This window comes from Ammospiza nelsoni, chromosome 7 (assembly GCF_027579445.1).
Source record: "Ammospiza nelsoni isolate bAmmNel1 chromosome 7, bAmmNel1.pri, whole genome shotgun sequence".
In the NCBI taxonomy this organism is placed as follows: domain Eukaryota; kingdom Metazoa; phylum Chordata; class Aves; order Passeriformes; family Passerellidae; genus Ammospiza; species Ammospiza nelsoni.
Window position 1 is genome coordinate 32,233,411 of NC_080639.1, and position 27,570 is coordinate 32,260,980.

At 43.2% G+C, this 27,570-nt stretch overlaps 1 protein-coding gene across 2 annotated transcripts in view; it reads right to left on the bottom strand.

Moving 5' to 3' along the window:
• DPP10 (dipeptidyl peptidase like 10) overlaps window positions 1-20,930 on the bottom strand; it is a 245,701-nt gene extending 224,771 nt beyond the window's left edge. For both annotated transcript variants that reach the window (XM_059475956.1, XM_059475955.1), the window contains exon 1: window positions 20,855-20,930. In XM_059475956.1, coding sequence (XP_059331939.1) covers window positions 20,855-20,926 — 72 coding nt within the window. In that variant the 5' untranslated portion in view covers window positions 20,927-20,930. The remainder of the gene's footprint in view (window positions 1-20,854) is intronic.
• Window positions 20,931-27,570: the final 6,640 nt, after the last annotated feature.

Consider the following 27,570-nt stretch of genomic DNA (forward strand, 5'->3'; position numbering starts at 1 on the left):
CAGATCAGGACCAAAATGCACTGTCGATTACTGGAGAAAATTAACACCTGCCTCCCCTGGGAAATCCCATGGGTATGATATCCACCACAGGGCTCTTTCCTGGGGATCACAGCTGTGCACCCTGCTGTGGGCACAGGTGGGATTCCAGAGGTGAAGGAAGTCCTGACAGGATGCATGAATTCTGTAGATCAACTACAGAAATTAACTCCATAACTTGGGTCACATACTTCTGCTACCTGCACAACAATACTCTCTACTCTCAATACACAGCTTTGCCAGTAAAACAAACCACACAATTAATTCTTTTAATATACAGTAATGATCCTGTTTCTTCTGTGATCTTGGGATGAAAGCACAGCACATGAATACAGATTGCTGTGTTATGGCACCAGAGCCTTCCAGGAAACCAGCACCCTGTGGATGCAGCTACAGCCTGCCCAGCACTTCTGAAAGCAGCAGAGATCTCAGGAGGGTTTCCTCCTTTTAATAACTGAACAGCTTAATACAGGAGGCACTGACAAAATAAATAATATGAAGCACAATTCAATTATTTCCAACTGCTGATTTTACAGTTTCTTAAAATGCCATTTCCTAGATGGCTGCTCATGCTTCCTGAGGGGGGGGCTGTGCTTTGCCAGGGGTGGGGCTGCATTTTTGGGGGGCTCTGTCATTGCACTCCTCTTGAGACACCCAGCTCCATCTTTCACCTGCAGATTTAGCCCAGAGCTGAGCCCAGAGCTCAGCAGATGAGTTTGCCCAGGGTCTCAGACCCAGCAGACTTTCCTGAGCATCCTGGGCAGATGCTGGAAACATCTGCACCCAGAAGAGTTGGGCAAAGCCACTCCCAGGCCATTCCCAGCAGTGCACAAAGGAACTTCCAAAGACCATGCCCTGCCACCCTCATTCTCAGTCACTCCTTGATTTAGGGAATTACAGATTCACAGAAATGGGGACATACAGAATCCCTGCCTGCCTTTAGGTGTTCATGTAACTTCTGAAAATGCTGCAGCTGACAGGAGACCCTGGAGCTCTCGGCCATGGTCAAGGTGCCACAGCTGCCAGGGGCACATCCTGACACAGGTCTGATGTGCAGAACACACCCAAATCACATCCAGCAGTCTAGAGCTTCCCATCTGATTAACAGGACACCTCAACTCCCTAAAACACTTGGAAAGAGACAATCACACCTGCCCTGGCCCAGCAGCACTCCAGCAGCAACAAGTGGATGGCAAAAAAAAGAGCAAGATGACAAAGGATGCAAAAATGGATCCTAAAATGTCCTGATTTTCACTGGGACACTATTTGTGTCTCGAGGCTCTTGCTTTGATGAAGAAGGCTGCATACAGCCTGGAGGATCACTAGCATAGCACCTGTAATTTCTGAGAGCAGTTTACGAGTGAAGGATCTGCTACTGCCCACTTTCAAAAAGAAGGAAAAAACAGTAAAAGGATTCTGGGGAAACCAAAACCAGTGCATGGAGAAGATGGATTCCAGAGGCAAATAAAAAATAGCTGAAACATGAGACACTTGAGAACTTTTCATCTCCAAAAGATCATTGCTGGAGCCTTTCATCTTCTCAGCACACCAATCCAGCAGACACACAAGGGGGGAGCAGCACATAGTGGGTCCTCGGAAAGGGGGGCAGGTGAAACAATATCCACTTGAACTCAGCTTCGGTCTGAAGCTGCACAACATGCTCTACCAGCTGAGAGCATCCTGCAGGCTCCACTGCTGAGAAAGGTTTTAGAAATGTACCTTTCACAAATGTCTCCCATCAGAATCTCTTTTATCTCTCACAATGATAAAAGCACTCTTGCACAGAAATGACTTTTGGTTTTACCAGCTGACATCTAGAGCTGTCTATGAGAAATTTTTCAAAAAAGTCCCGCAACATTACTCTTAGGAAAGACTTTACATGATTATTATTGCTCTTCATTAGAGAATCTTCTACTATGAAATGGTTATTCATAATATAAATATTTAGAACTAATCACACATTGATATGACATAAATCTTCTTTTTGTTCTTTTGTGGAAAACATACAGATTGCATCTTGAAGATGCGCTTACACCACAAATGAACAAAAATTTTAAAAACATTGCTGGGAGGAAGAAATCTCTCCTTAACCCCTTACTGCTGTCAATAGTATCCAAGCTACATTTTCTGCCAGGTTCTATCCCATGGGGTCCCTGCTCGGTCCCCAGACCCTCCTGTAGCAGAAACTGTCACCTTTACACTGCCCATACTTGTTCAAACAAACCTGGATCACCGGCAGGACGTGGGACAAGGATGTGGGACAGCCCTGGAGTCACCTGCCTGTGCCAGAGCACCAGGGAAGCAAAGCTCATGCTGTTTTCCTGCACTACAAAATGCAGGGAGACAGTGTGGAAGGCAAGGGAAGTCAGGATGACTCTGCAATACAGCCTGTTCTCTTTGCTGCTCTTTCTCATTGAAAATGCTGTTTGATCACAGGTCAAAAATAATTCACCTCTGTCACCTCCCTCCTTTCAGGGCTGCAGGGATGTTCCTGGGCTGCTGTGCCAAACCAGCACAGCAAATCCTGCGAGCTCTGAACAGCCCCAGCCACCACAGAGCTCACCCTGATGCCAACAAGTGAGGCCATTCAGACAGTGTAAGAGCTCAGGGCAGTGGGGTCAGCTCTCTTCTCTGATAAACAGGATTTTTTAATCCTCTCTCCTTCCTTGCTGCAGCTAGTTTTGGTCTGTACAGAACAGCTTTCCTGACTTCAGCCATCCAAGGGTAAAACTGGCTTTGAAGCCCAACAGAAGGCACACAAATGGGATGCAGAAAAGCTTTTTATTACAACTTGATGAGAACACTTGGAAAAAAAATACCACCTGTCCTGTAGCTGATGCTTTCAGGAGAAAGGTTTTTTTTGTCTTTCACTTCTGAAGCCACGTAGTTGCTATGATGGTGATTTCCACTCTCTTCTTGTGACAGCAGGAACATAAAACAAGCCTGTTAACAGCTTGGGCAATGCTGTAGCCCAATGCTGAGGGAAATATCATTCTTTTAAATTGCAGGGGGAAAAACATCTCAGAAGTGAAAAATGTAATATTTGTGCTACACTGTTAAAGTGCAGATCTCAAAGTATGTTCAGGTCCTCAGCTCAAGCCTCACACATATCAGTATGCTGTCATGAACAGGGCCAGGAAACAACTCAAAGCAAATGCAATTTTTACTGAACTCTAACTATGGCTCTCATTACACAGAAAAATGAGGTTTTATCCTGATCCACACTATATTTCTCTGAACAGCTTGCTGGTTGTTTTTAAAAAAATACACAGTAAAAAGGTCTTTAGCTTTCTTGATGTTGTTTTTAAAAAATACACAGTACAGAGGTCTTGAGCTTTCTCCAATGCTCCCAATTACAAAACATTAATCTTTGTCAATCACCTTTGTCTGAGGTTTATATTTTGTGCCACCAGGACACTCTGACACAATGCCACTTTCTCTCCTGGGAGCCAGCAGCCCGAGACAACTCTAAAATCATGACATAACTGATAAACCCCCAGAATGATGCCAGCACTGTGTTGGGTACAAACGAGCCCTGAAGCAGACCCTGTGAATGTATTCAGCAGCCTCTCACCCTCAAAGCCACTGCAGACCAAGCCCCTTTCTCCACTGCCCAGCACAGGCTTGCCTGGCACCTCCTCATTCTGTTTGCTCTCCATTTCAAAAGAAAATGCAGGCAAACATCTGAGGGAAACCCAGCTCAGACATTGCTATGTTTTATGCAGAGGAAATGTTCATAAAAATCGACTCTGAGAATGTATTTTTAATAGCAACGAAGGGAAAAAAAATATTTTTGGATTGGAGATTTAACCCACCTGTACTGAGATATGAAATCATTTCACCAGGCTAAGATCCAGGCTCATTTCACAATAATTGCAGGCATCTAATTTAAGAGCAAAGTCACCCAGGCTTCCCTCTATAATTAACTGCAAAAGACTGATGACCTGAATTGTTCTGCTGAAATACCTAAAATTTGTCTAATCCTCCCTGCTGATTTAAGAACTTCATCTAAGGCTTAAAGTCAGGTAGGAAGACTTTCAAATTAAAATGAAATTAAAAGAAAAGAAGAAAAAAGAACAGGAGGCAACCCAGAAACCTAGAACAGAAGATTAAATTTGCTTTAAAAATACAACAGCCAGACATCTACTCAAGGTCCACAAAATATTTAATGCCCATGCATTAAAATGTTACAAAATTGAATGGTGTTTACAGTTTAATGAAGCAGATGGACAGAGCATGTGCTGTTTTCTCTGCATAAAAGCCCAATCAAAGTAAAACAGCATCCCTTCTGATGTCCACAGGTTGGTAAACTCAAGGGATTAATAACCATGCAGTCAGAGTCGTAGTGCTTTGCTTCAAAGAAATTTGCAAATGAAGATTAATTCTAACAGCTTGATGCATATCTGATAATAGCACTAGAGATACAGAAAATACATGTTTCAAAGTTGTATTTCCATGCAATTATTTGAAAAGGTTTTGTCACAGTGGCATGAAAATTGGTTACTGTCTACTGGTTTGTAATCATTTCTGCCTTAAAGTGGTTTTCAGACCCCCAAGTACCTCAGGGTGGATGCTGTGAGCATTTGGCATTTCTGAATGCTGATCAGTCACACTCCAGAGCAAAGTGTTTGCAAGCTCAGTGTGTGATTTTCTTCCCAGCTTTGCCAATGGCCAGGAGAGCTGAAACCACACACCATGAGCATCTACAGCTCCATAGAATCACAGAATCACCAGGCTGGAAAAGACCTTCAAGATCATCGAGTCCAACCCAGCCCTGATACCTAAATAAACCACGGCACCCAGTGCCACATCCAGGTTTTTTTTAAACACATCCAGGGATGGTGGCTCCATCACCTCCCCAGCCAGACCATTCCAGTACTTTATCACTCTTTCCATACAAAACCTTTTCCTAATATCCAACCTATATTTCCCTTGGTGCAGTTTAAGACTTTGACCTCTGGTTCTGTTAGTGCTGCCTGGAGAAAGAGCCCAACCCCACCTGAGCACAGGCACCTTCCAGGAGCTGTAGAGAGTGACAGGGTCACCCCTGAGTCTCCTTCTCATAAGGGCATATGGTTTCATTTGCACTTTAGTTCAGACACTAATATTACTTCAGGAGTGGGATACTAACATTATTCCAGCAGATCTTAACATCAGTTGGTATCAGAGGTGGATCATAACATTAAATTGGTGTCAGAAGTGGGATCATAACACAGGGTTTTGGTACAACCCCAGTTTCACAGGACCTGACTCGCTTTCTGCATGCCCTGGTCTGTGCCATGGTGCACAGTGGGTGGCCCATCCATACCATACCTCTCTTCCCAGCCTTTAAATTACCAACACCTTGTCTACAATCTGTGACTACAACATTATAAAACTACCACAAACTGTTGCAATATTTTGTTTCTCTTTATTCCATGGGTGTATCACTATCCAATCCCATATGCCACTGCAGGAGCCCTTCATCCTGACCAGCAGCACAGCAGTGAGAGGGAGGTTACATCCAGATAACTGGTGCCTTTACTACGCCACATTTCTGAAAAGGAAAATGGGATTGGGTGGTTTATTTTAATGTTCAGAGGCTGGGGATGACTGGATTAAATTTTTTAATCACTGTTCTGTTACTCTTCCCAAAACTGGTTTATACAGCAGAGGACAAGGGGTGTTAGAGAAAAGGGTTCTTTGCTGTAAGCTGCACTGCTTGGAAGCAAAGATTAATATGGATCACATCCAGCTTCACCAGTTCAGTGTCTTGTAAGAACACAGAAACTCCTGTAAGGCTGGCTTCTTCAAAGCCACAGCATGGAGAATTAGAACTCAGCTACTCTCTGAGCAGCAGGGCTACCAGTAGCTTCCTTAAGATCCAAGATAATATCGATAAAATCTCCAGCTGAATTTACACAATACATGTCTCAAGATGAAAACTTAAGTAACTCTCACCAGTAGCAGCTACATGTTTATGAGCCCTTCTAGAGTGCTGGGGAACATTTTCAAAGCACCTACCATTGTATCATTTCAAACTGCATCACAAATGCTCACTGCCCAAAATGCAAACCCTCCTGGGAAGCAGGTATCATTACATCAGCTACAGCTTGGTTTAGTATCACAGGTGATTTGATGTCTCCAAACTTGCAGGTTCAACTGCAAGCACGAGGATAACTTCCAGGAATGTGAGTGTGTTTTGAAAGAAAAAGATGAATAATCCATGGGGGAAGCGCAGATAATAACTTTTACAAGTGTCCATAAATCATAAATCCAGGCAGAAAAAGGCTTCTCTTGGTCAGTGGCAAAATAATAAAACCCAAAATAAACCATTATGCTTCTTCCAGAATTAGACTCTTTACAAGTTTTTCAAAGACTTTTTGGGCACAAACCCAAAAAGGCAGAGAAAATGTCAATGTCATAGCCTTGAAATGGGATGAATGCACTCACAATCCTTGTCAGAAGTACCAACTGGTTCATCTTCCAATTACTGCTTCCAGAGGCTTTTGGCAGCATCCACCTTCACTGGTCCATCCTTTGGGTATGACCCCCAAGGTTTTGGGGCACTACAGCAAAGCAGGACCACAGCAGCTCAACACTTGGCATGGCCCAAACAACTGGAACTTATCCAGTAGATTCAGGATCAACTCTCCAAGTCAGGATATACAAAAAATTATAACACAGACTGCAGCAGATTGAAGTTATCACTATATGGTATGCTAAAGATATTAAATTAATTCATTATATGCACAGAATTATTAATACTCACCAAAAGTCCTTGAGCAAGAAAGGCCACAAGGAAAATAATCCTAAGGTTCTGGTTAAATGTTTCCAGGCAAATCACACAGATACCCTCAGCTACTTCCTTTCCTAATACATAAACTTGCTGCCTCTTTTTCCTATCTGATGGGATTGTTTGTAAATATTCTTTTTATGTAGTGATTTTTTTTAAATCTAATCACTTCAAGAGAATGAAACATTCTTCCCTCCCTGCTTGTCCATCTGGAAAGACTCTCTCCCCATTTCAGAGACAGCCAATGCAAACTGCTGGTAGATTTGTCAAATCACACCAATTCACAGCCATTTTAGAAAAACTGAGACAGAAAAATGGAAAATGGAGATAACAGTATTAATTCCCATCCCCTTGATACTTATCCTATCTATTTAGACTGCAGAAAAATGCTTTTGTTTCCCTTAATGTTCCAATTGCAATTCCATCTTGGATGACGATTGAAGCCCTGTCACAATATAAACAAAACTTTCAGAAATGCTTAGAATTGAACTACAACTACTGAAGTACAAAACCACAGAAACAAAGTCTTTGGTGCCATGCAGCTGAAGAATTGAGCCCTCAAAAAAACAGCAGCTGCTTTGAAGGGAAATAATGAAAGGTTCCACAAACCTGTACACTAAAATATGGGATATTTCAGTGACTCTGACAGATTCAGAGCTGGGGGCCTCTGTACCAAGAGCCCTTCAGATGTACATAAAGGAACAGGCTTTTCTTGGTGAAAACAACTCACCCTCACCCAGATTAACCTCTTGTCACCCTCCAAGTCCTGTTTTTCCTTAGAAGTTTTATGCTTGAGGTGAATTTCTGGAGACACAAATTCTGTGCTTCCCGTACATCAGAGAAGGCTGCATGCTGAATGCATTGCCTTTAGGCAATATCTTAAAAGCCAACTAACTTCTGATTTTTCCCAAATGATGTTTAATCTTGATAAGTGAGAGCTGTTTTCAAACACTTTTAGGTAAGGCACAGACACCTCCAAATCTCAGATGACTGCAGCATGATCAGAAAGTAGACTTATTTTTCATAAGTATTACTAAAAACTAAATCCATAAAGTGCATGAAGGGCCCCTATGGTAATGGACAAGGAATTTTTCTTGTAGCAAAAAGAGTCACAGAGACAGGAATAACAATGAAACTGAGCACAAAAAAAAAGGGGAAAAAAAACCAGAAAAGGGCATTGCAGTGTCACTGGTTCATCCAGGTCGACTTGCAGGAGAATTACTACTGAAAACACTTTCATAACATGAAAATGTTATCTCCATAGGAACATTCCTTTTCTCTTATGGGATGAAAATAAAAAATCCCGATAAAAATAAAATGCCAAAACAACTTTATGCAAGGTAGGGCAAAAACAAAGGGAGAATCTTTTCCCGTGTAGAAAAAGTCTATTCATATCACCAGGACATTTCCATCTCTGTAGAACAAAAATGTGAAACCTTTGCTGATTAAAAACCACCTATTACTTTGCTTTCTCCAGGACCAGTGGAAGCTGATGAAGGGTTCCTTAAGATACTTCACATAACTCACTAGTTTTTAATGGATTTGCCTCAAATGTCCAAGAAATTTAAAGGATTTGCACTCTTGAAATGTCTCTCTCTTCAATAACCCGGGTTCTTCTAATATGCATTGCCCTTTCTAAGCTTTGCACGGATAATTTTGAGCAACTTTGGTTTCTTTATTTTTTACAGAAATTATTAGGAGAGGCCCCAGACCTCACTGGAAGCTGTGAAAGAGAAACTGGAAGGATCCCAGGCAGAGGAACAAGCTGGTACAATGCATGGGATGGGCTGAGAGTACAGGAATGGAAACACAAGACATGCAGGACAAGGTGCCTTTCTGTGTGCTCACATAAAATATCCAAAAATTATGGGTAAAAGTTATGGACCAAAAAAAAATTATAGAAAAAATATGTCTCCAGATCTTCACAATGACCAAGGAACACTGTCAGAAGAGTACAAAACCTCAGTGTTATTATGGAAGTAGCCCTTTAGAAAGCAGACTCAGAATAATCAATAAATACTTGCACAGATGAGCTGTCTCACACTGACACAGCACATAGGGGATGTTCTAAATTTGTGTCTTAGGTGTTTCTTTGTTTTCTTTTTCCTGATAGGAGAGATAATAATGAGAGACAACACTGGAACCTGCAATAGTGAGGTCTGATTTGCTACTGGATTTCAAAGACCATTCACTGATTCCTGAACAGCAAATACAGGTATCCAAAGGACAAGGTACTCAATCCAGAGGGGCCAAGATAGGTAAAGTTTTTAATAGGCTGAAGGAGTTCATGCATTGATACTCTCAATGACTGGAAAAAAGAAGGAAAAAAAAGAAAAAAAACCAAGCAAAAAGAAAGTATGAATGAGTCACAGTGCCCCAGAACTCTGCAGAAATGCAAGCACAGATAATTTATGTAAAGTGTGTGTTTCACACTCCCACTGTTCTGCAGCACTCTGTAAAACCTGCTGTTATTACATGCTATACTGGCATGTCTATTACTTTCCAACAAGAAAATCATTACTTTGGCCTGCCTCCTGGTCTTGCTGAGTTTTGTATAGCTCACCTGGCCATTTCAAAAAACACAAACTGAAAAATTGTCTATAAATCAGATACTTGACAGGAAAAAAAGTATTCTGCACTACTTAGCACAGCCAGGGCTGTACTGCATCAAATTCTACTGCCTGCTTTTTAACAACGCCATCACTTAGAAAAAATGGCACTAATATAATGGTTCAATATTCAATGTAATGAAGTGGGCTCAACAGCATTCCACCAGTCACAAAAGAGACATTACTGTCTATCGTTTGTGAATAAACTTCCCTTTGTTGGGATTTAATCAACCTTCATTTTTAACCTGCATACATAAAACATTAAATGCTAGAAGCCTTAATTACTTTGAAAAACACCTGAATAATTTAATCTCAAAGCAGAGCTTTTTCCACACCAAGAACCTCAAGAAACTCCTTAAGGGCAAAAGCCTCTCAGTAATCTGTCAGCTAAATCCAAGAGCCTTTGTAGAACCAGTTAACTCATTTTCAGTGACTAAATGTTGCTTCTACAAATACTTTTAAATACAGACTCTGGCTGCCTACCATGTGCAGTGTCTCAGGAGTAATCCCAACACACCAGCTGTAAAACAAGACTTGCTGGGAGGAAAACCTGAGGTACAGAACAAGAGACCCACCAAACAGATGGAGTCACTCCACTGAAGCTGGGTGGACACTACTGCATGTGCATAACCCAACATGGACCTCCTAAAGCCAACAAACAAGTGTTGCTGTGGTTTTGTGCCTGCTTGAATACAACCACCATCCTGCACATTCACAAGGAAGACACACATCAAGTTGCTTTCACTGCAATAAAAAGGATACGTGATAAAAAGGAAAGAGGAAAAAAAAATAAAGCCCTTTCCTCAAAATCTTTATAGCAAGTAAGATGCTGTACAACCCAAGTTCTTGCACTCTCAAGGAGAAAAAAAGAAAGAAAAAGAAAAAAAGAAAAAAAATGGCATAGCACTTACAGCCAGATCAAGGTCCTGGCATGAGAGCTAATGCCAGGTCATGGATGAATGCTGACCACATCCAGCCAAAGTGCAGCCTTTGAAATCCTTTCCACAGTCACAGCTGCAGCTTTCAGACCCCAGAGTAAATATATATTAAGTTTTGTCAAGTGCTGCATGGAAATCAGTAGAATTCCATACTTCAGTCTGCAGCTCTTCAGGAAAAGTTCTCTTTAGCTCAGATGTAAGATAACCTATTATTTCTTTCCTGTTGCAACAAAGATTTACAGTAGCACATAAAAAGGAAAGGAGGCACTTTCCATCATTGTCAAGCAGCAGAAAGGGGGTGAAAAAAAGAGAGATGATTGTAATAAAGGTTTGTTTTTGTATCTCGTAGGAGTTCATTTCTATCGACCATCAACAACAGTAAAACTCCCAGTAATTCACTGATTCACCAAGGCATCCCCATCATTCCATCTCCTGTACACTGCATCCCATTACATTTCCTTGGGATACCACCTTTACCCAAGGGCCAAAATTTTTGCTTGGGCATCTTTCTGGAAAGCATTTTTCATTTCAAGACATCAAAAGGTGCAGAGTTCAAAGCTTACCTCAGCATTTCTATCCCAAGGGTTAAATTGCCTGCCTTGAAAAATATGCTCCTTATTTCACTCTCCTTTTTCCATTTTATGCACCTATTGTTTCTTGTTATGATTTGTGCAAGATCAGGCACTCGATTGCAATGCAGAGCAGCACCTGGCAGGGATTTCTCACACTGTGTCTGTTTTCTCCCTTAACTGGTCACAGCCAGAGATTTCCACCTCATCCATCCCATCCCTCCTATTCATGTGCCTTGTTTCCATCAAGCTTGTCCCAGCCCACATTTCAGATGGTGGATGTGCTGAAGTTCTGCTTTTAATGGAAATCCACTACAGTAAAACAGATAACACCATTCCCCTCATTAGGGAAAGTGTTTCCATGTAAATGTGACCGTGCCTCATTACTCCATGCTCTACTTGAGCACACTAAGCAAAACACAGGCAAAAAAATACAACCCTGTTCCTCTCAGGTTTGTTGCAATTTGCTGGCAGTTTTGATGTGCTGCTCCTCTCCTCCTTATTACCAGTGCAAGTTCAAGTTCCTAGAAATGATGGAAGTGCTTTCACAGTGGCGTGAAAGCAACACTCAGTGCTGGGTCCTCAGCATCCACAGATCACAGAAAAATAGGTGAGTGATTAAGACTCCATCCTGCTCAGCTCAGTCACACTGGATTGTGCTGGCAGCAAGAACTGAGGAGGAATTTACAGCCCAAATCTGCTGGGTTAGATAAACAGGTAATACTAATTCTACCCAAAATCATAGAATTATGCAGATAAAATGCTGCTTTTAGCACCATGAGCCACTTCAGAGATAATCACTGAAAGCTCGACTGGATCATACCCAACATTCCTAGGTATGCTCTTTATTTACCATTTTCCTGGAATAATGGATGGAGAAGGGATAGTAAAAGAAAATGAGATTAAACTGATTTTCTAATACAGTCCCCACAAAAATTTTCTCATGTGAGACTCCATTCACAGACACAATCTGTATTGAAATAAACAGAAAATCTTCCTCCTGGCATTTCCAGGTTGCATAGATGGTCTTGAGGGTGAGTAATAACCAAATACCAAAACCCCTCAGGATGTGTTATCCCAGACACCTGTGGGGCTGCTCCACTGGCACAGCAAACACAGACATATGGAATTGCAACATTTTGGGAGCAGCAATTGCACCCTAAATGATAACCACTGTGACCATTATATTTCATATCATCTCAGGTTCCTGCCTAAAGGGCACAAATCCAGACTCTTAGACAACTACCAACAACACCAACCTTCCTGCAGCTCCTCTGGATTGTGAGGCTGCTCCTAAATCTTGGCGTTTTTCTCAGAAAAGTGCACGAATATCAGTGAGGCACTGTGTTACTAACAGAGCAGCACGTGTGAGCACCTCTCTATGGCATTGATCAGAAACATTTTTAAAGGCAGTCAGCTTCCCCTAAACGTGTACTGGAGGTGCATCACAGGCAACTCCGACATTTCAAATTCCCAAAACAATAACACAGCTCAAACACTGACATTATTTCTGAAATTGCAGCCTTCAAGGACCTACCTAAATCACACAGAAATTTTGCAACCAGTCAAGAACAGAACAAGGGCTTTTAACCTCCAATTTCATAATCTCCATTCTCTTTCAAGATAGTGGAGCCCTTTCAGATGCATCTCTCTATGCAGAGCTAGGAAAAAAAATCTCAGTTGCAGAAGATCATATGATCTATAAACCTCCTCTATAAACCCTTTGTTTATGCACTACTATAAACAATCCTTTTGTTTCCTGCTATCTATTTCAGATTCTGAGTGGTCCTCATGAGCATCTCAGTGAAACTGAGACCTCTCCACCACCTGTAACTCACTTATTCATGTCAGTATATTTCTGTCTTGACTGGGGAGGCAATGAACACTGGTATGTTTGGAAAATAGCAAACAAATACCAACAAACACGTAAGAAACTGATCCAGTGTTGCAATGAAAAAAAACAAAGTCATACAATGTAACTGTATCAGGCCTAAGCCAAGTGAAAAAAAAGAAACCAAAATCATAGAGCTGCTTTTACATATGAATGTATTGATCAGCTGCTGTATTTGTTAAATTTGTGTAGCAAAGAGAGAACAGCAGAACTGCCAAGCCATACCTGTTAAGTGTTGCAAAAAGGTAGAAAAATTATAAAAGGCCTCATAAAATCAGGCCTGCTCTGTCAGATCAGTGGCCAGCTTGGCATGCTGGCACTTTGCAAGTTGCTATGTGAAAGCAATCCTGGTGTGAACAGTCCAATAGCAATCTATTCCTGGGTGAAAAACAACTAACACCTGCATAAACATTAAATCTATCCCATGAGAACCAGTGAAGAAAATATATAAACAATTTAAGAAAAGAGAGACTTGATTGACAAGTAAAATACTAACCAATTACTAATTACTAACCAATAAAGTAATTGGCAAGAAAGCTATCAACCAATTGGAGTCACACATGAAGTCTGTAAAACTGTATAAAAATGAGTTATGTGAATAAAAAAGGGTTTTTCTTGCATGAAGAAAATGGAGTCTGGTGTGATTTATTCCCATAGTTAAGAACCTGATTTGCACACCTGCTGTATTTCATGGACCAGCTCCAGTCTGATCCAATAACCACTGGGAGCTGGTGCACCCACAGGTGCTCCTTTAACTTCTTTAACTTCATCCCAAGGGAATCCAACTCTGAAACTGCTCCAAGGTGCAAGACAAAATTCATCAGGGTCACTCAGGATTTGTTCACTGTTTTTGATCCACACTAAAATGCCACCACATGCTTACCCAACTGCAACGTCCTGCAGGCCAAGGGACTCTTCTGGAACTGCACTGACTTAGAGCAATTACATCTTTATTTAGAATTGTTATTAGACCACTGATTTGAGCAGCTCTTCCTTAAGACTCAAAACTGCAGCACACCATCACTCATAATTAGCTGGGATTATGCTCAAACCCTTGTTCTGAAGAACTCCCCCAATATGTCTTAAATGCTTTGATTTAGCCAGGCTCTGAAGCCTTAGGATGGAAAACGGGGAAAGGAGGTCAGCAGTCTCTGCACTGCCAGGGGCAGAGAGAACAAACACTGGGGATGAATGATCACTCACACTGGCAGTGTTTGATTTACTTCCTTGCACTTGCCCAGCACTTCACTCAAGTTTTCCCATTGGCAATTGGAATTCTCTCCATATTCTCAAAAATGAAACTTCAATATTGGCCCGCTTTGTTTTTTGGAAAGCTACAAATGCTTTTCTTTCCTCTCCAAAGGAACTGCAAATTGCAAATACTGCCCCAGGCAGTCTAAAATATGCCCCCAAAAGCTTTTATAGAATCATTATTTTCCTTAAATTATCACATTGTTTAATACTCCCTAATTGATTTTCTTAGGCAATATCCTGCAAACGCCAGAGGGGTTTTATCTTATCTATTTTATCTTGGAACTGGTCAAAACTATTTACAGATTCTCTACATAAATAACACATAATAAGTTATGTGGCTGTTGCCAGCAGTGTTAAGAAAGATTAAAAAAAGGTCTCTTTGCTTCAGCCTCAGATCTGTAGGTCATCCAATGTCCTTCCTAATGGATAAATACAGTAATTTATCATCATCAGTCACCATCAGCATTGTTCTTTTTACTATCATATATTCACGGACATCATTCGATGCAGCTGAGTGAAGCGGAAAAGAAGTGCATGATTAAAGTGGAAAGGGACAGAGTTTGAAATATCTGAGATTTTGTGACTAATGCATCCACTTGAAATGTGACACAGGTCCTGTAAGACCCACAAAGACAGTGCCAACAAGTTACAGGTACCTGCTGGCAGGACACAGGTGAGACTACCTGTGTCTTGAGATGCAATGCTAAAGAAAGTAAAATATGTGAAATGCAAATTTGCACACCTACAAGTCCTTCCATAGGTCAGAAAAATTTCAAAACTCTATTAGTTATTTAAAAAAAAAAGCCAAAACAACACAACAAAACACAACAACACAACAATGATACCCCCTCTAGGGATCATTTATTGCATTATTTACTATCACCACGGAAAGAGAGTCTGTGGTCACATTTGTGTGCCACTAACATATGCATATGATATCCAAATGCCTCCAAGTTATTAAAAAGTGATAAAATGATGGGTTTCAAATTTAAGAATAACATGAAACAGCATCACTGTTTCCTTAAAGAGTTCCTCCCTCTTGTTAATTGTCAAAATAGTTTGCCTGAAGCAATACTTTCAATTGGAAGATGCTGGAAAAAAAACACAGATAGGGTTTCAAAAAATAGCTAATACAATAGGTATGTTCAAATATCTGAGGCTACTATGTAACCTACAGCACGCCTGCAATTCTTTCTAACACAGAAGAGCCAAAAAGATTGCTCTGTTTTACGGTTTTTGATTTACTGCATTAGGTAATCCCTTTAATCCACCTGCAAGCAGAGGGCTCTGCATGCTGGAAATTCAGTTGCTGTATGATGCTGCCCAAGTTCCCACATGCTGTTCTGAAAGCAAGGCACACTGCAAAAAGGAATCACAACTATGAGGGGAGGGTACCAAGGGCAAGAGAGCACCAGCATGACCACCCTGCCCTGTGTCCATCAGAAGAGATCATTTGGGTTTGTGCCCCAGGGCAGAGGCTGGATAAAGGACTGGAAGGATCTTGATGAAGTTTTCTGCATTAGGAAAGTGAGTTTCTGACCCTTGTTGGACACTCACCACTTGTGAATTTGAGGGGTACAGAGAAATACCCCCATGTGTGTGGTGGTGTTCACAGGGGTCCCAGGACGAGGGAAGAGATGAAAATCTTGACTCCATGTTTCAGAAGGCTGTTTTATTATTTTATTATATATATATATATTATATTAAAACTATACTAAAAGAATAGAAGAAAGGATTTCATCAGAAGGCTTGAAAGGAAAGGAATGGAATGGTGATAAAAGCTCCTGACTCCCAAAATCAAAGATGCACCTGTTGCATTCCTCAGCAGCAGTCATTTTTGTTTTTCTTTTCCTCTGAGGCTTCTCAGCTTCTCAGGAGAAAAATCCTGGCAAAGGAATTTTTCAGAAAATATCATAACTACACATGAGCTCTGCAGACCCTGAAAAACGTGTGTAGCACAAGCTCCCTGAGATTGTGCACACACTCAGAGCAGGTACCAGGTGTCACAGACAATGATACCCCTCAATTACCATCAGGAACATCTCACCAAAACCAGATCCTGCTCACCCCTGCCCCACAGAGCTCAGAGCAGAAGACAAGAACCACAGTGAAGGTGGAAGACAAGCTTCAGGCTTTTTGTGCCAATCACCAGCACCAGTACACGGCTGAACTACATGGAAACAGTCACAGGCAAAGAGAAAGGGAGTAAAGGCCACATGTACTATCTGAAAGATGACACATCCTGTGCCTTCCTCTAGAATCTGAATCCTGAACAACATTACAAACCACCACAGGTAACACATTTTCCCATGAGCTTCTTGTGAAGCTGGCCACACAGTCAACAGGTACTGCAAGCCTGTCATCCCCCTTGCTGGATCCAGCACAGACACAGCGTGGCCTCTATAGGGTGTAAGAACAAGAATTTAAAAGTTTTTGCTAATATTCAAATAATAACTCTTTATGAAATATTCAGGGCATAATAATATAACCTTATTTCACCACTACTATTGGCTTTTCTTACCTACAGTTTGTGACATTGTATTGAACCTTGCTGAAAGCAGTAAGTTGGGTAAAGAGCCACAACAAAGCAAGGTAAAAGTTCCACCAGGCTGGTAAGCAGGAAAACTGCAAAGTCACTTTGGATTATGTACAACTGGATTTCTTATTTCAGCCTGAAGCCAGCTCTGCTCACAAACAGGAGGGGGGGACATGAATCTTTCAAGGACTAAATCTTTCAAGGACTGGAACTGATGTGTGTATGTGATTAAGAGTTCAGGTTTCCTCCTGACCCACCAAGCTCAAACTGACCTGACTGGGGCAAGGGAGAGCCCTTTCACCTTGATAAAACCTCATTAAGCTGAATATTGCTCTGGACAGACACAGCCATCCATCAGTGTTTTTTCCACTACAAGATCAATCTGGTTTTGGGAAAAGACAAAAAGCAACGAAGACAGACATTAAAAAAAAATATTTTGGCTTTAGTCACTGAAAAAACAAAACACAGATAATTGTCTTTTATTCAGATAATTTTAGAATGTGCCACTTGTCTGGTAACCACCAAAACTGGTCCTGAGGCAGAAAAAGTCAACTCTTGAAATTAAGACAATCAAACAGTAGCCAGTTGTCCTTGGTTTTTTACTAAACATGTCATTTAAATGCTTACCAAATAATGTCCCGATTTAGTACAACACAGCATCTGATTTGACCTTGCCTGTTTTAAGAAGAATAATGTAGTAGATTCTAAAATTATATACAGTAAAAAATCAAAAACAAAACAAACAAAATCCAAAATCAAAACAAAAACAAATAAACCAAAAAACCACTTTTTTCTGCTTTAAAATCAATTTCAAAAAGACATCAGGTTGGGAGAGTAAAAGAGGCTCGGGAGAAAATGATTATAAATTTCAAAGGTCTGTCTTCTGCACACACAAAGAACAGCAAGTAGCACCAGGTGGTGTAGATCATCTGGCTTCTTGTAAACAGACTGAAGCCTCACAAAGGTAATACCTAGAGGAATTATCTCAGTTTTTCATCTGCAAAGACAGAAACATTCATCACCTAGCAAGTCATTCAGGTACATTATATTTTTCAAATATGTTGTGTCCACTGACTACCAAACTGTTGTGCCTTCTAAAAAAGATCACTAAACATCATTGTCCAAGACCCCAAGACAGTTCTTAAGAGCTACAAGATGAAAAACACTCATTTCTGTCCTCTAAGGGGAACTGAAGGAGCCACATTAACTCCTGTCACAGTGCTGAGCACTTGGATAGAGCATTCCAGAAATACAGATAATTTACAGCTGTTTTCCTTTCTGCAGATATATCACCTGAACGTAAAACTGTAATTTTTGCAATAAATATGACTCATCATTCAGCAGCAAGGTGAAAATAAATCTGGCTAATTTATCAAACCCAATGCCAAAATATCATTAGCACTGTTAATGGAAGTTGTTATTGGATGCCTTGTCCCAGGGGAGCCTTGGTTTAAAAGTACTATCAGAGGAAGTGTTGGATATGAAATTGTATCCAATTATTCATAAGGTGGCTGTGGATGCTTCAGTCAGTCAATCCAAGCTTTTATTTAAAGTGGAGAATCCCAGCATTAGCCTGCTGTGATTTGAAATCCCATCTAGGGTCACAAGCCTATACATTTACCAGAAATGCTTCACCTTTGGTATGACTGCTCTCAGAAAAGTCTTTGCGATCAAGGAAGAGATTTACACTTAGAAGATCTTGGTATAACTTCTTTTTTTTTCTAGGACTTTCTACTTCTCTGCCAGAAAAGATGCGCTGGCCCTGCTGCCTCAGGAAACCCTTCTCAGAGCAGACACCTCCTTGTTATAAATAGGTCAATAAACTCCAGGTGTCAAATGCAGAGATACTACAAGTTCACACGAGCTCACTAACATGCAATGTGAAATGTGAGTACACACAGATGGATTTATTGAAGGCCCCAAGAAGGATGCATTGTCCATATGAGCAAGCCCATGAGAGTGCTGTGGGGTGTGGAAAAAGCAGAGTGAACATTTGAACCCCTTTTCTTCCTCCCCCAATGCTCATCACAGTACCAACTCTGCAACTGCAACACTGAAAAGCCAACAAAAAGCTTTGAAACTGTAATATTCTTTTGTCAGGATCACAGCCACATCCCAGTGCTGCACTAAGGATGGTTTCCAGCACAAACCTGAAGTTAGACACAGGCTCTGGTCCAGCCCTGCCCAGAGCTGAGTGTATCCCATGGACCTTGGCTGCTGCAGAGGTGCAGGGATGGACACCCACAATCCTGGCCTCATTCTGCACTGAGCCCACTGCAGGATTCAGACCTCTGTGCTTATGGTCGGCATTCAACCCATAGAAAGACTTGCTATCCACTAAAAGCAACCTTTTGCATGCCATGCTATTACATATTGCATGATATCCCTGGCACCTAAGACAACAGGCAACCAAAGCTGATTCAACATCAACTCTAATCAAGATAATCAAACTTGGTCTGAAAAACCCAATCCAAAAATACTGCACTTCCCACCTACACTTCATTCAGCCAGGCCCACAGACAAACCAGTGGCTGCCACATCCACCACTGAGAGAGGCTGAAACTCCAGAGCACTCAGGCAGTCGTATTTCTATATTTAGGATTAAACTCTTAATATTTAGTGTGCTTTAAATTGATATCTTACTGCTGTTCCTCATTACAACCTAAAAAAGGAGTCAAACTGGTAATTTTTTTCATACAATATTAATCCTACTTTGAAAAGATTTCCACCTCCAACAACAATTGCCAATTCAACACCTCTGAATTGAATATAAAGAAATAGAGATTGGTTAAGTTCAAGTACTTTTTATTACATCTAATAGCAGTATCCCTCTAAAGGAAAACAATGTCCTTGAAATTTATGAGCTCCATGAACCTCTGAGCCTATTTAAAATGATCTTCACTTTTCCATAAATTCTACTATTTAAGCACTGGAGGAAGTTACCCATCTATTTCAGATCATGTAACTTAGGCAATTAATTTATTCAAGAAGGATCAAATGGATTATTTTACCAGCATTACACGAAAATGTGCCATAGTGCATACATTTTTTGAGCAGGGAGCAGAGCATGAATTTATTTAAATGAATGGGTTCAGTGATTCTGGACAGACTGAGCGTGCAGCCTGGCTGTGCTTGCAGGACTGGGGACCGGGGCTGGCTAAAGCAGATCTGAGCCCAGCAGCTTCCACTGCTGCCGCTTTTCACCCAATGCCAGTGTGCCGAAGGAAAGCTCAGCTTTGGATGGATGTGGCAAAGAATGAAAACGTGAAATGCAGCTGCCCACGTCCTGCCAGCCCGTTCAGCGAGCCGGAGTTCCGAACCAAAAGCGGCGCGCACGGACAATATGATGATGTGCAAAACCCCCTCCGCTGGAGTTGGCGTATTTTAAGGTGGCTTAAAGGGGGAGAGGGAGAGCTGAGCGCTGCCGGGGGGCTCTCCCGCCGGTACCGAGGGCAGGAGGGATGCTCCGGCTCCGGCACGACCCCCGCCCCGCCCCGGCTGCTGGAGGCTCCCCCGGGCACAGCCCCATCCCTCCCGGTGCCTTCGATCCCGCCGCCCGGGAGCATCGGGCGCAGCGATCTGGTGATGAAAACTTCGATTTTGTGAGGATGACATCCAAGTTCGGCTCCTCCCCGGTACCATGTCTCATACGCCGCCCGAGACCCGAGGCGAGCCGGTGCCGAGAGACACCGGTACCGAGAGCATCCCGCCAGCCCCAGCCCCGCCGGCCCACGGGGCGGCACCGCCGGGCCAAGGGGACGTGACCGCCGCCCGGCCGCTGCCAGAATCCCCCCGGGGAACCTCCCCGGCCTCGGGGCCGCTCCGAGCGGAGCGGGCGGCGATGAGGAGCGCCCCGCACCTCCGGCCAGCCCGGCCGCTCCCGCGGTGCCACCGCGGCTCCCGCGGCCGGGGCAGCATCCCCCGCACCGAGCGGCTCCCCCGCCGCAACTCGCGGGGAAGCGGAGCGCAAACTACTGCGGGAGCCGCTGCTGACCGACATCCCAGCCCTGGTGCGGGTCCGGACCGGGCTGGGTCCCCTCCGGGCGGCCCCAGCGCATTCCCGAGGCAGCTCCGCGGGGCTCCCTGTTCCCCCCGGCCGAACCGCCCCGAGGGCGCCCCTGTCCCCCGTCTGCCTCCCGCACACTTTTCTCCAGCTCCGCACAACTTCTCCGGGACGGCGGCCGCCCCCTCCCCGTCCATCCCCGTCCATCCCCGGCCCCTCGGCGCCTCCCGCCGCGGGTCGCACCTGGTCGGGCTGCGGCGGCGGCGGGTTCCCCCTGCCGCCCGGGTGCGCCGGCTGCTCCTTCATGGCTGTCATCGCAGGGGCTCGGCGCGGCGCCTCTCACTGCTGCTGCGGCCCCGGGCACCCCTCCCTCGGCGCCAGCCGCATGACACCAGCCTCCCCTGGAAGTGGCGCGGCGGAGGAGGAGGAGGAGGAGGAGAAAGAGGAGGACGGGCGGGGGGCGCGGAGCCGCCGCCGCGGCAGCGCCGCTACCGCAGTGCCCGGCGCGCCGGAGCTCAGGGGGCGCCCGGCCCCGCCGTGCCCCGCACCGGGGGCGGCCGCGCAGCAGCGCCGGGCACCGCGGCCGCGGAGCGCCCCGAGCGGGCACGCTGCGCCCGCCCGCCCCGCTCCCCCCGCTCCCCCCGCTCCGCCCGCGTGGGCCGGCCCGCCGCCGCCAGCAGGTGTCACAGCCGCTCCCGCCGGCCCGGGAGAGACCATCCGCGCCCCCGCCACGGGGGCGTCGCTGCCGGCTGCGGCCGCGCCGCCGAGACCGCCCCGCGACCGCCCCGCCGGGACCGGCCCCGCCGCTGCTGCTGGAAACAGCAGAGGGGATAAAGGGGAGGAAAGGGTGAAGGAGAGCGGCTACGCTGCTCGCTTGCTGAAACGCTTCTGGTGCCAGGGAGCGCCGGACTCGCCGGCAGGGCAGGAGCTGCCCCGCCGCTGTCCAGCCCCGCCAGGCGCTTCAGCAGCGAGCGGCCAAAGGCGCATCCCCGGCTCTGCGGAAGGAATGTTGCCAGCCCCGGACTGGGAGGCTCGGCATGGGGCATCACAACCCTGGTTTGCGCCAAGACACTCATTTTGTAAAGCCCAAGGTTTTGAAAGGGGTTCCAAGGACGGTTTTAGCTGAACTTAGCACAGGAGGTCCTGATACGGAACTGGGAAAAATGGGAACATCAGGGGAGACCATAGGGATCCAGTTTAGCCTGTGTCCATATCATCAGGTCGCTTCAAGGGGTGTTCTATGTAAGGATGAATGAAGGAGACCATCTCCAGTTTGATTGTAACCATCAAGAAGTAAATGGCTGAACTGTGAAGACAGATGCTGACTCAAGACATAGTGAACACAAGTCTTTGTAAGAGAAAAGAACCTCAAACCCAGGCAGGTGGAACACCCAGGCTTGGGCTGGGCTGCCTGGTAATTCTGGTTGGTTTCAAGCCCCATCACTCAGGAGGAGGAGAGCACAGGACTGTGTCCATGCAGGAGATGGAGCACTGGGATGGGAACGTGTGGATGGCAGGAGAGAGCCCCAGCACTCTCAGTCAGCCTGGGTCTCGGGAGCCTGAGAGGTAGAAGGAAAGCTGTCAGCACATAGTGAGAGGAGCTTTTGATCATTTTTAATATATTTTTCATCAAACTTTACAAGAAAGGTCGATTCTGACTGGATGGTGAGCATAATTAATAGCAGTGACAGAGATCTAAGATTTCAGCCTGTGGTGGGAACTGTTTCAAAAGGGACAGGAAGATGACATGGGACTGAGGAACTACACACCAGGCAGCCACAGAACAGAGAGAACTGTTTCCACCTTCCACTATCACCCATTGCTGTGTTGACTCTTCCACCAGTCAAGAGGCACAAAAAAAACTAAGGAAATTAACTTTGCAAGCGTCTGGACAAAAACTAGATGATGACTAATAGCCACCATTAATTTGTCAAGAGTTTATCATGTCAAACAAACCTAATTTCTTTATTTAACAGGCTAACAAGCCTGTCAGCAGGAGAGCAGTGAATGTCACCTAGATTGACTCACAGGGGCTTCCAGCACTGTCTTCCAGGACAGTTTCATCTGGTAGAGAATAATATCATCTAAATAAAACTAAAATATCCACAAAACTATTTTTCCAGCATAATTTTCATTTGCTCCTGCCAGTGCTGGCAGGGCAGCTGTTGAATACAGGAGCCAAGGCCAGGGAGTGCACAGCAGCACAGACATGTAGCAAGGAAAATCAGAAGTGTGGCAAGCACATGCTCTAAAGGAAAACAGAAAATAACCTGAATTAGTTAGTCTTAAGGAAAGAAAACTGGGGGCTGATATGGAAACTATGTTCAAGTGCTTAAAAGGTGCTAGCAAAGAATGAAAATAATCTTTGATTATTGTCTAAAAGTATATCTGGAGTGACATGATTGATGCCTGGAGTAGGAGAACTCTCTAAATTAACTGACTCAATCTCTTCTTGTTGCTGACTTTATGATCCCTCTCCAGCAAAACACTGAGGGCCAACACAGCCCCCTGCATGAGACCCAAGTACAAGACTGTTCACACTGCACAGCTGCTTTCTCTCAGCTCAGGAATCAACATCAGAATCCTGAGTTCCTGTGCTTCTCTTGACACCATTTCTTCCCTTACAGATCTTTTTATCTCCCTTTTACATATCTATTTTCTCTCTCATAATTTCCCATCCCAGCTGCTGTCAGCCCTGTCCCTTTACTTCCTTGCCCTCTGCTGCTGTCTCATTTTGTTTAACATTTGCACCATGCAAAGAAAAAGCAAAAAGGGCAGCAAAGATGGCATCCTGTGCACTCCCATGCCTATTGCCCTGCTTTACTTCCACAGAGCAGCCTTCACTGCCTTCGTTTGGGCTGCATTCTTTAGGACCTGGGGTCTTGTTTGCTCTGAGCAATGTGTAACGCAGGGAGACTCAGATTTTGCCTGTGGCCTCTAGGTGCTACAGTAATACAAATAATAAGTCTTAGAAGCAGACATGTTCTGATTCATGCTGTTTATCGCACAGGTCTATTGCTACTCAGCTAATTATTGGGCCCTCATCAAAGCTGAAGAACTCTAATGATTTAGGGTTTGAATAGGCATGTTTCAATCAAAATTACTTTTAGCTTGTTTTCAATAAGACCCATTGTGATGGAGTTCCACTGTTAATCAAGAAAGAAAAAGACATCAGCAGTCATTTAGCTGAAGCTTGGTTATTCATCAGCAATATATTCACTGTGAGGTTTTATCACTCTAATGGACTGAGATATGCAGCACAAGCTTCACAGAGGTTGTGCGTGCTGGGTTGGGTTTTCATAAATCAATTACAATTATGGGAAAAAAAGTATTTTTGGGGAAAGTCTTTGGGAATTGGCTGTATACACAATGATTCTTATTTAAAGCTTCCTAAAATCAAGGCTAATACTCTTATTTACAGCACTCATTCTTAGCTTTCATCAATAATTCTGAATGTTGGTTCATTGGTTTATAGTATTGATGCTTTGGTGATATTTAATCAATTCACCAGTTTTCACTAATGCCCACACCAACTTTTATTTAGGACTTTTTTTGCAAATTACTGCTTAAAAGTTGTTTGACTGGGCTGTTTAAAGGAACAGACATTTTTCAGCCATTAATAGGACATATCTTTGAAACTGGAGGCTGGTACTGAAACTGCTGCCATATGGTTCATGCAATTAAATTGTATGGTGTTTATGGTGGTCCTTGTCCCATTTTCACCCAAACACCTCATGGTATCACCAGGGAAAGCACCTAAGCCTTGGGTAAAATAGCTGCAGAAAGCCATAGAATTATGGTCTGGATCATTTCCTTTACATTAATCCACCTTTCAATGGCAATTTTATGTTACAGACTCTTTGTAACTTCCTCCATCTTCTCACATGAGATTTGGGTGCATGACTCAAAACACAACATGATTATTTTATCTTCCACATAAGCTGAATATCAGCTCCATCAGAGCATTATCCAATCATTGCAGCTTGCAGCACACCATGACTCAACCACACATATGTTCTGTTGACACAGCAGACTAATGTGCAGTAAAAATTTTGGACAGAAAGCCAGGAAACTGTTTAAAAAGTAAAGGGGCCAGACATATGTGAAAAAAGAACACAGCACAGGATGCCACATGCAAGGGCAATTGTCCCTTTTGTCCCTGAAGGAACCCTAGCGGGGTTTCACTCTCCTGGCCCGTCAGCCTTCAGGTGATGTTGGTGCCAGGTGCCAAAGGCTGCCAGGTGTGCCAGGTGTTAATCCCTGCAGAGCCCTGGGACAGGGGCTGGGAGCTGCAGACAGACAGAAAACCTGGTGGTGATAAAGCCCTGGTGATGAAGAGATTTCACTGCTCGGTGTCAGCAGATGCTGCTCTGCAGCAGCCACCACAAAGAAGAGCATTAGTGGCACAGTGCAGGTCCTGGCCCTTGCTCTGGCAGACAGCTTTGGGTTCTGCTGCTGCTCCAGTGGTGGAGTTTCAAAGAACAAACCCACATCAGTTTTGTTTTCTGTATATTTTATATGGCTCTCTTTACTGTGCAATTGCAGTGAAGGTGTAAACACTTCCTATTTAAAAGCATTCCCATAAAAATAAGAAGCCACTTATACCCTTTACATCCAGCTGAGCCATTCCTACAAAGAATGTCTGGGTTTTTTTATGATCAAGTCAATTGGTAGAGCACTAAGTCAGGCAGAGTCCAAGAAGAGTTTAGACAATCTCCTCAATCCTCTAGAGCACACAGTGTGACTCCTGGGGATGGTTCATGAAGGGCCCAGAGATGGATTTCATCATCCTTGTGGGTCCCTCCCCACTCAGGTTATTCTGTCATTCTTTCATTCTGTAGTTGAGATTAAGACTGCCAATCACATCTAGCCAAGATTTTCAGCACTCAGGCTCTTAAAACTGAGGGGAAAAGACTCTCATCACATCTCCCACAGCCCCTGTGCAGTCCAGCTGATGACTGTATGAAAGCTGCAAGGTCATAGCTTGAGAGTTTGTCAATAGCTTTTTCAAATCAAATCTTATGAATAAACTCTGATTATGGATTTCTGATTCATTTTAAAGCTCTGGCAACCAGGCTAAAAAAAAATCCTTGAAATTATAAAGGTGAATTTAAAAATCAAACAAATGTCACCAAAATCCAAGAAAAGTTAAGATGATTGTTCCTCACTTGTGTTTTAAGTGGATTTGTGGGCTTGCAAAAACTAAAGATAGTCCTCCAGAAGAAAACCACTATGAGTCACATAAAGCTGAAAAACAGATTGTGGTTTTGTGCAGAATGGTTTTTAAATTATGACTTTAAACAACTGAATATTTGAACTTTGCTTCTTAAGAAATTCTTTGATAGAGGGAAAATTCCAGGCACCTTCTGTATTTAGAAACATATTTAATTCTAACACCTGCTTCAGTGAAAAGCTATTTTCTTTGTGAATAAATTGTACTCATGTTTTTCTCTCCTTGTCTTGTTTTAGATAAAACAATCAATGCAAACACTGAGTTAATACAAATAAATGCAAATATATTCCAGCAGGAAAGTTACAAGACTTATTAAAATACACATGCAAATATGTCAATGAAAGTACAGAGAACAAGACCAAGTACAGACGAAAATAACTCTCATTATCCAACAAACAGCATATTCCAACAATAGTTCAAAGTTCAAAGGGCAGGCCTGTCCTACTCCCAAAGTCTCCATGGGCCAACTCTATCCAAATGTATTAATGGAATTTAAATCCTTATGGCAGCTTCCAGCAAAAGATCCAGACCTCACAAGCAATTCACTAACATGAAACAGCTACAATATAAATAATAATACAATATAGAACTACTCTTGCTAATCACTAACACTATTTTTACTCAAGAAAGCAGTTATACAAATCATAGAATAGGCTGGGAAGAGGCAAGACTAGATCTTAGATTTTGAAACAGGCATTTCCCATACTCTGACCATTGCACTGTATCTTTAACTGGGCAAAAGTTACTCTAAGAGCTCCTCACCCATGAAAATCTGTTACAGCAGAGTTTGCATGTAAAAGCTTTCAGCTTACTTTGTAACTCTTAAGAAGACACATCTGAAACTGAGGGAGAAAATAGTACAATTTGTAGTCAAGACCAGCCTGTACAGTTAAAAAAAAATTAAGGTTCACACCTTTAAAATACTCCTAATGAATATTTCTAGTAAAATATATGAATCCAGAAATATTGTGTAACCATATATTTTCAAATCTGTCAACATTTTACAGATTAAATAAATTCAAATTTGGTCAACAACTGACTGGTCCGGGAACTCCGAATTCTTCTTTTAACCTATTAATATAGGTACACAGCAGAAATATTTCTAGAAAAAGCAAAAAGATCACTACAGTAGCCTCATGGTTAAAACCACAAATGAGAGGCTGATTTCTTTTTCTCCTTGATGGTTGTCACACGGCTGTTCCTCAAAGAACTTCATCTGCATGGATATTCTGTGACAGCAAATGGAAGATCCCCTATCAGTGGTGAACAACTGATAAAGAACTGAGATTAATATGCAGGCCCAGGTTATGACCTGAATCACAGCTCACAAAAATGCAATTGGCCTATTCAGGAATCCAAGATCTCCTTGCTGCTCCTGGAAGACTTGTCAGATTCAGATATTTAACCATGAGGGATGCAGGAAGCAAGTGGGATGTTAAACAGAGCCTCCACAGATTAGGCACTTACTACTAAAAATCACCCAGATTGAATGCTTAAATTCATTTGAGCCGGAGAGAAAACATCCTAATACCAATAGAAATTATTATCTTCTCCTATTCTAAAATCTTGTAAAAATCAATATAATTCCTCTGACTCTTTTGATCAAAATTCATTTTTGTAGGCTGATTTTCCTCTGAAGTATTTTCCATCCAGCTCCAATTCACTGTACAAGTAAACCAACAACCCTCATGATGCTGACAGGGATTAAACACCAAATTTCTGTTGA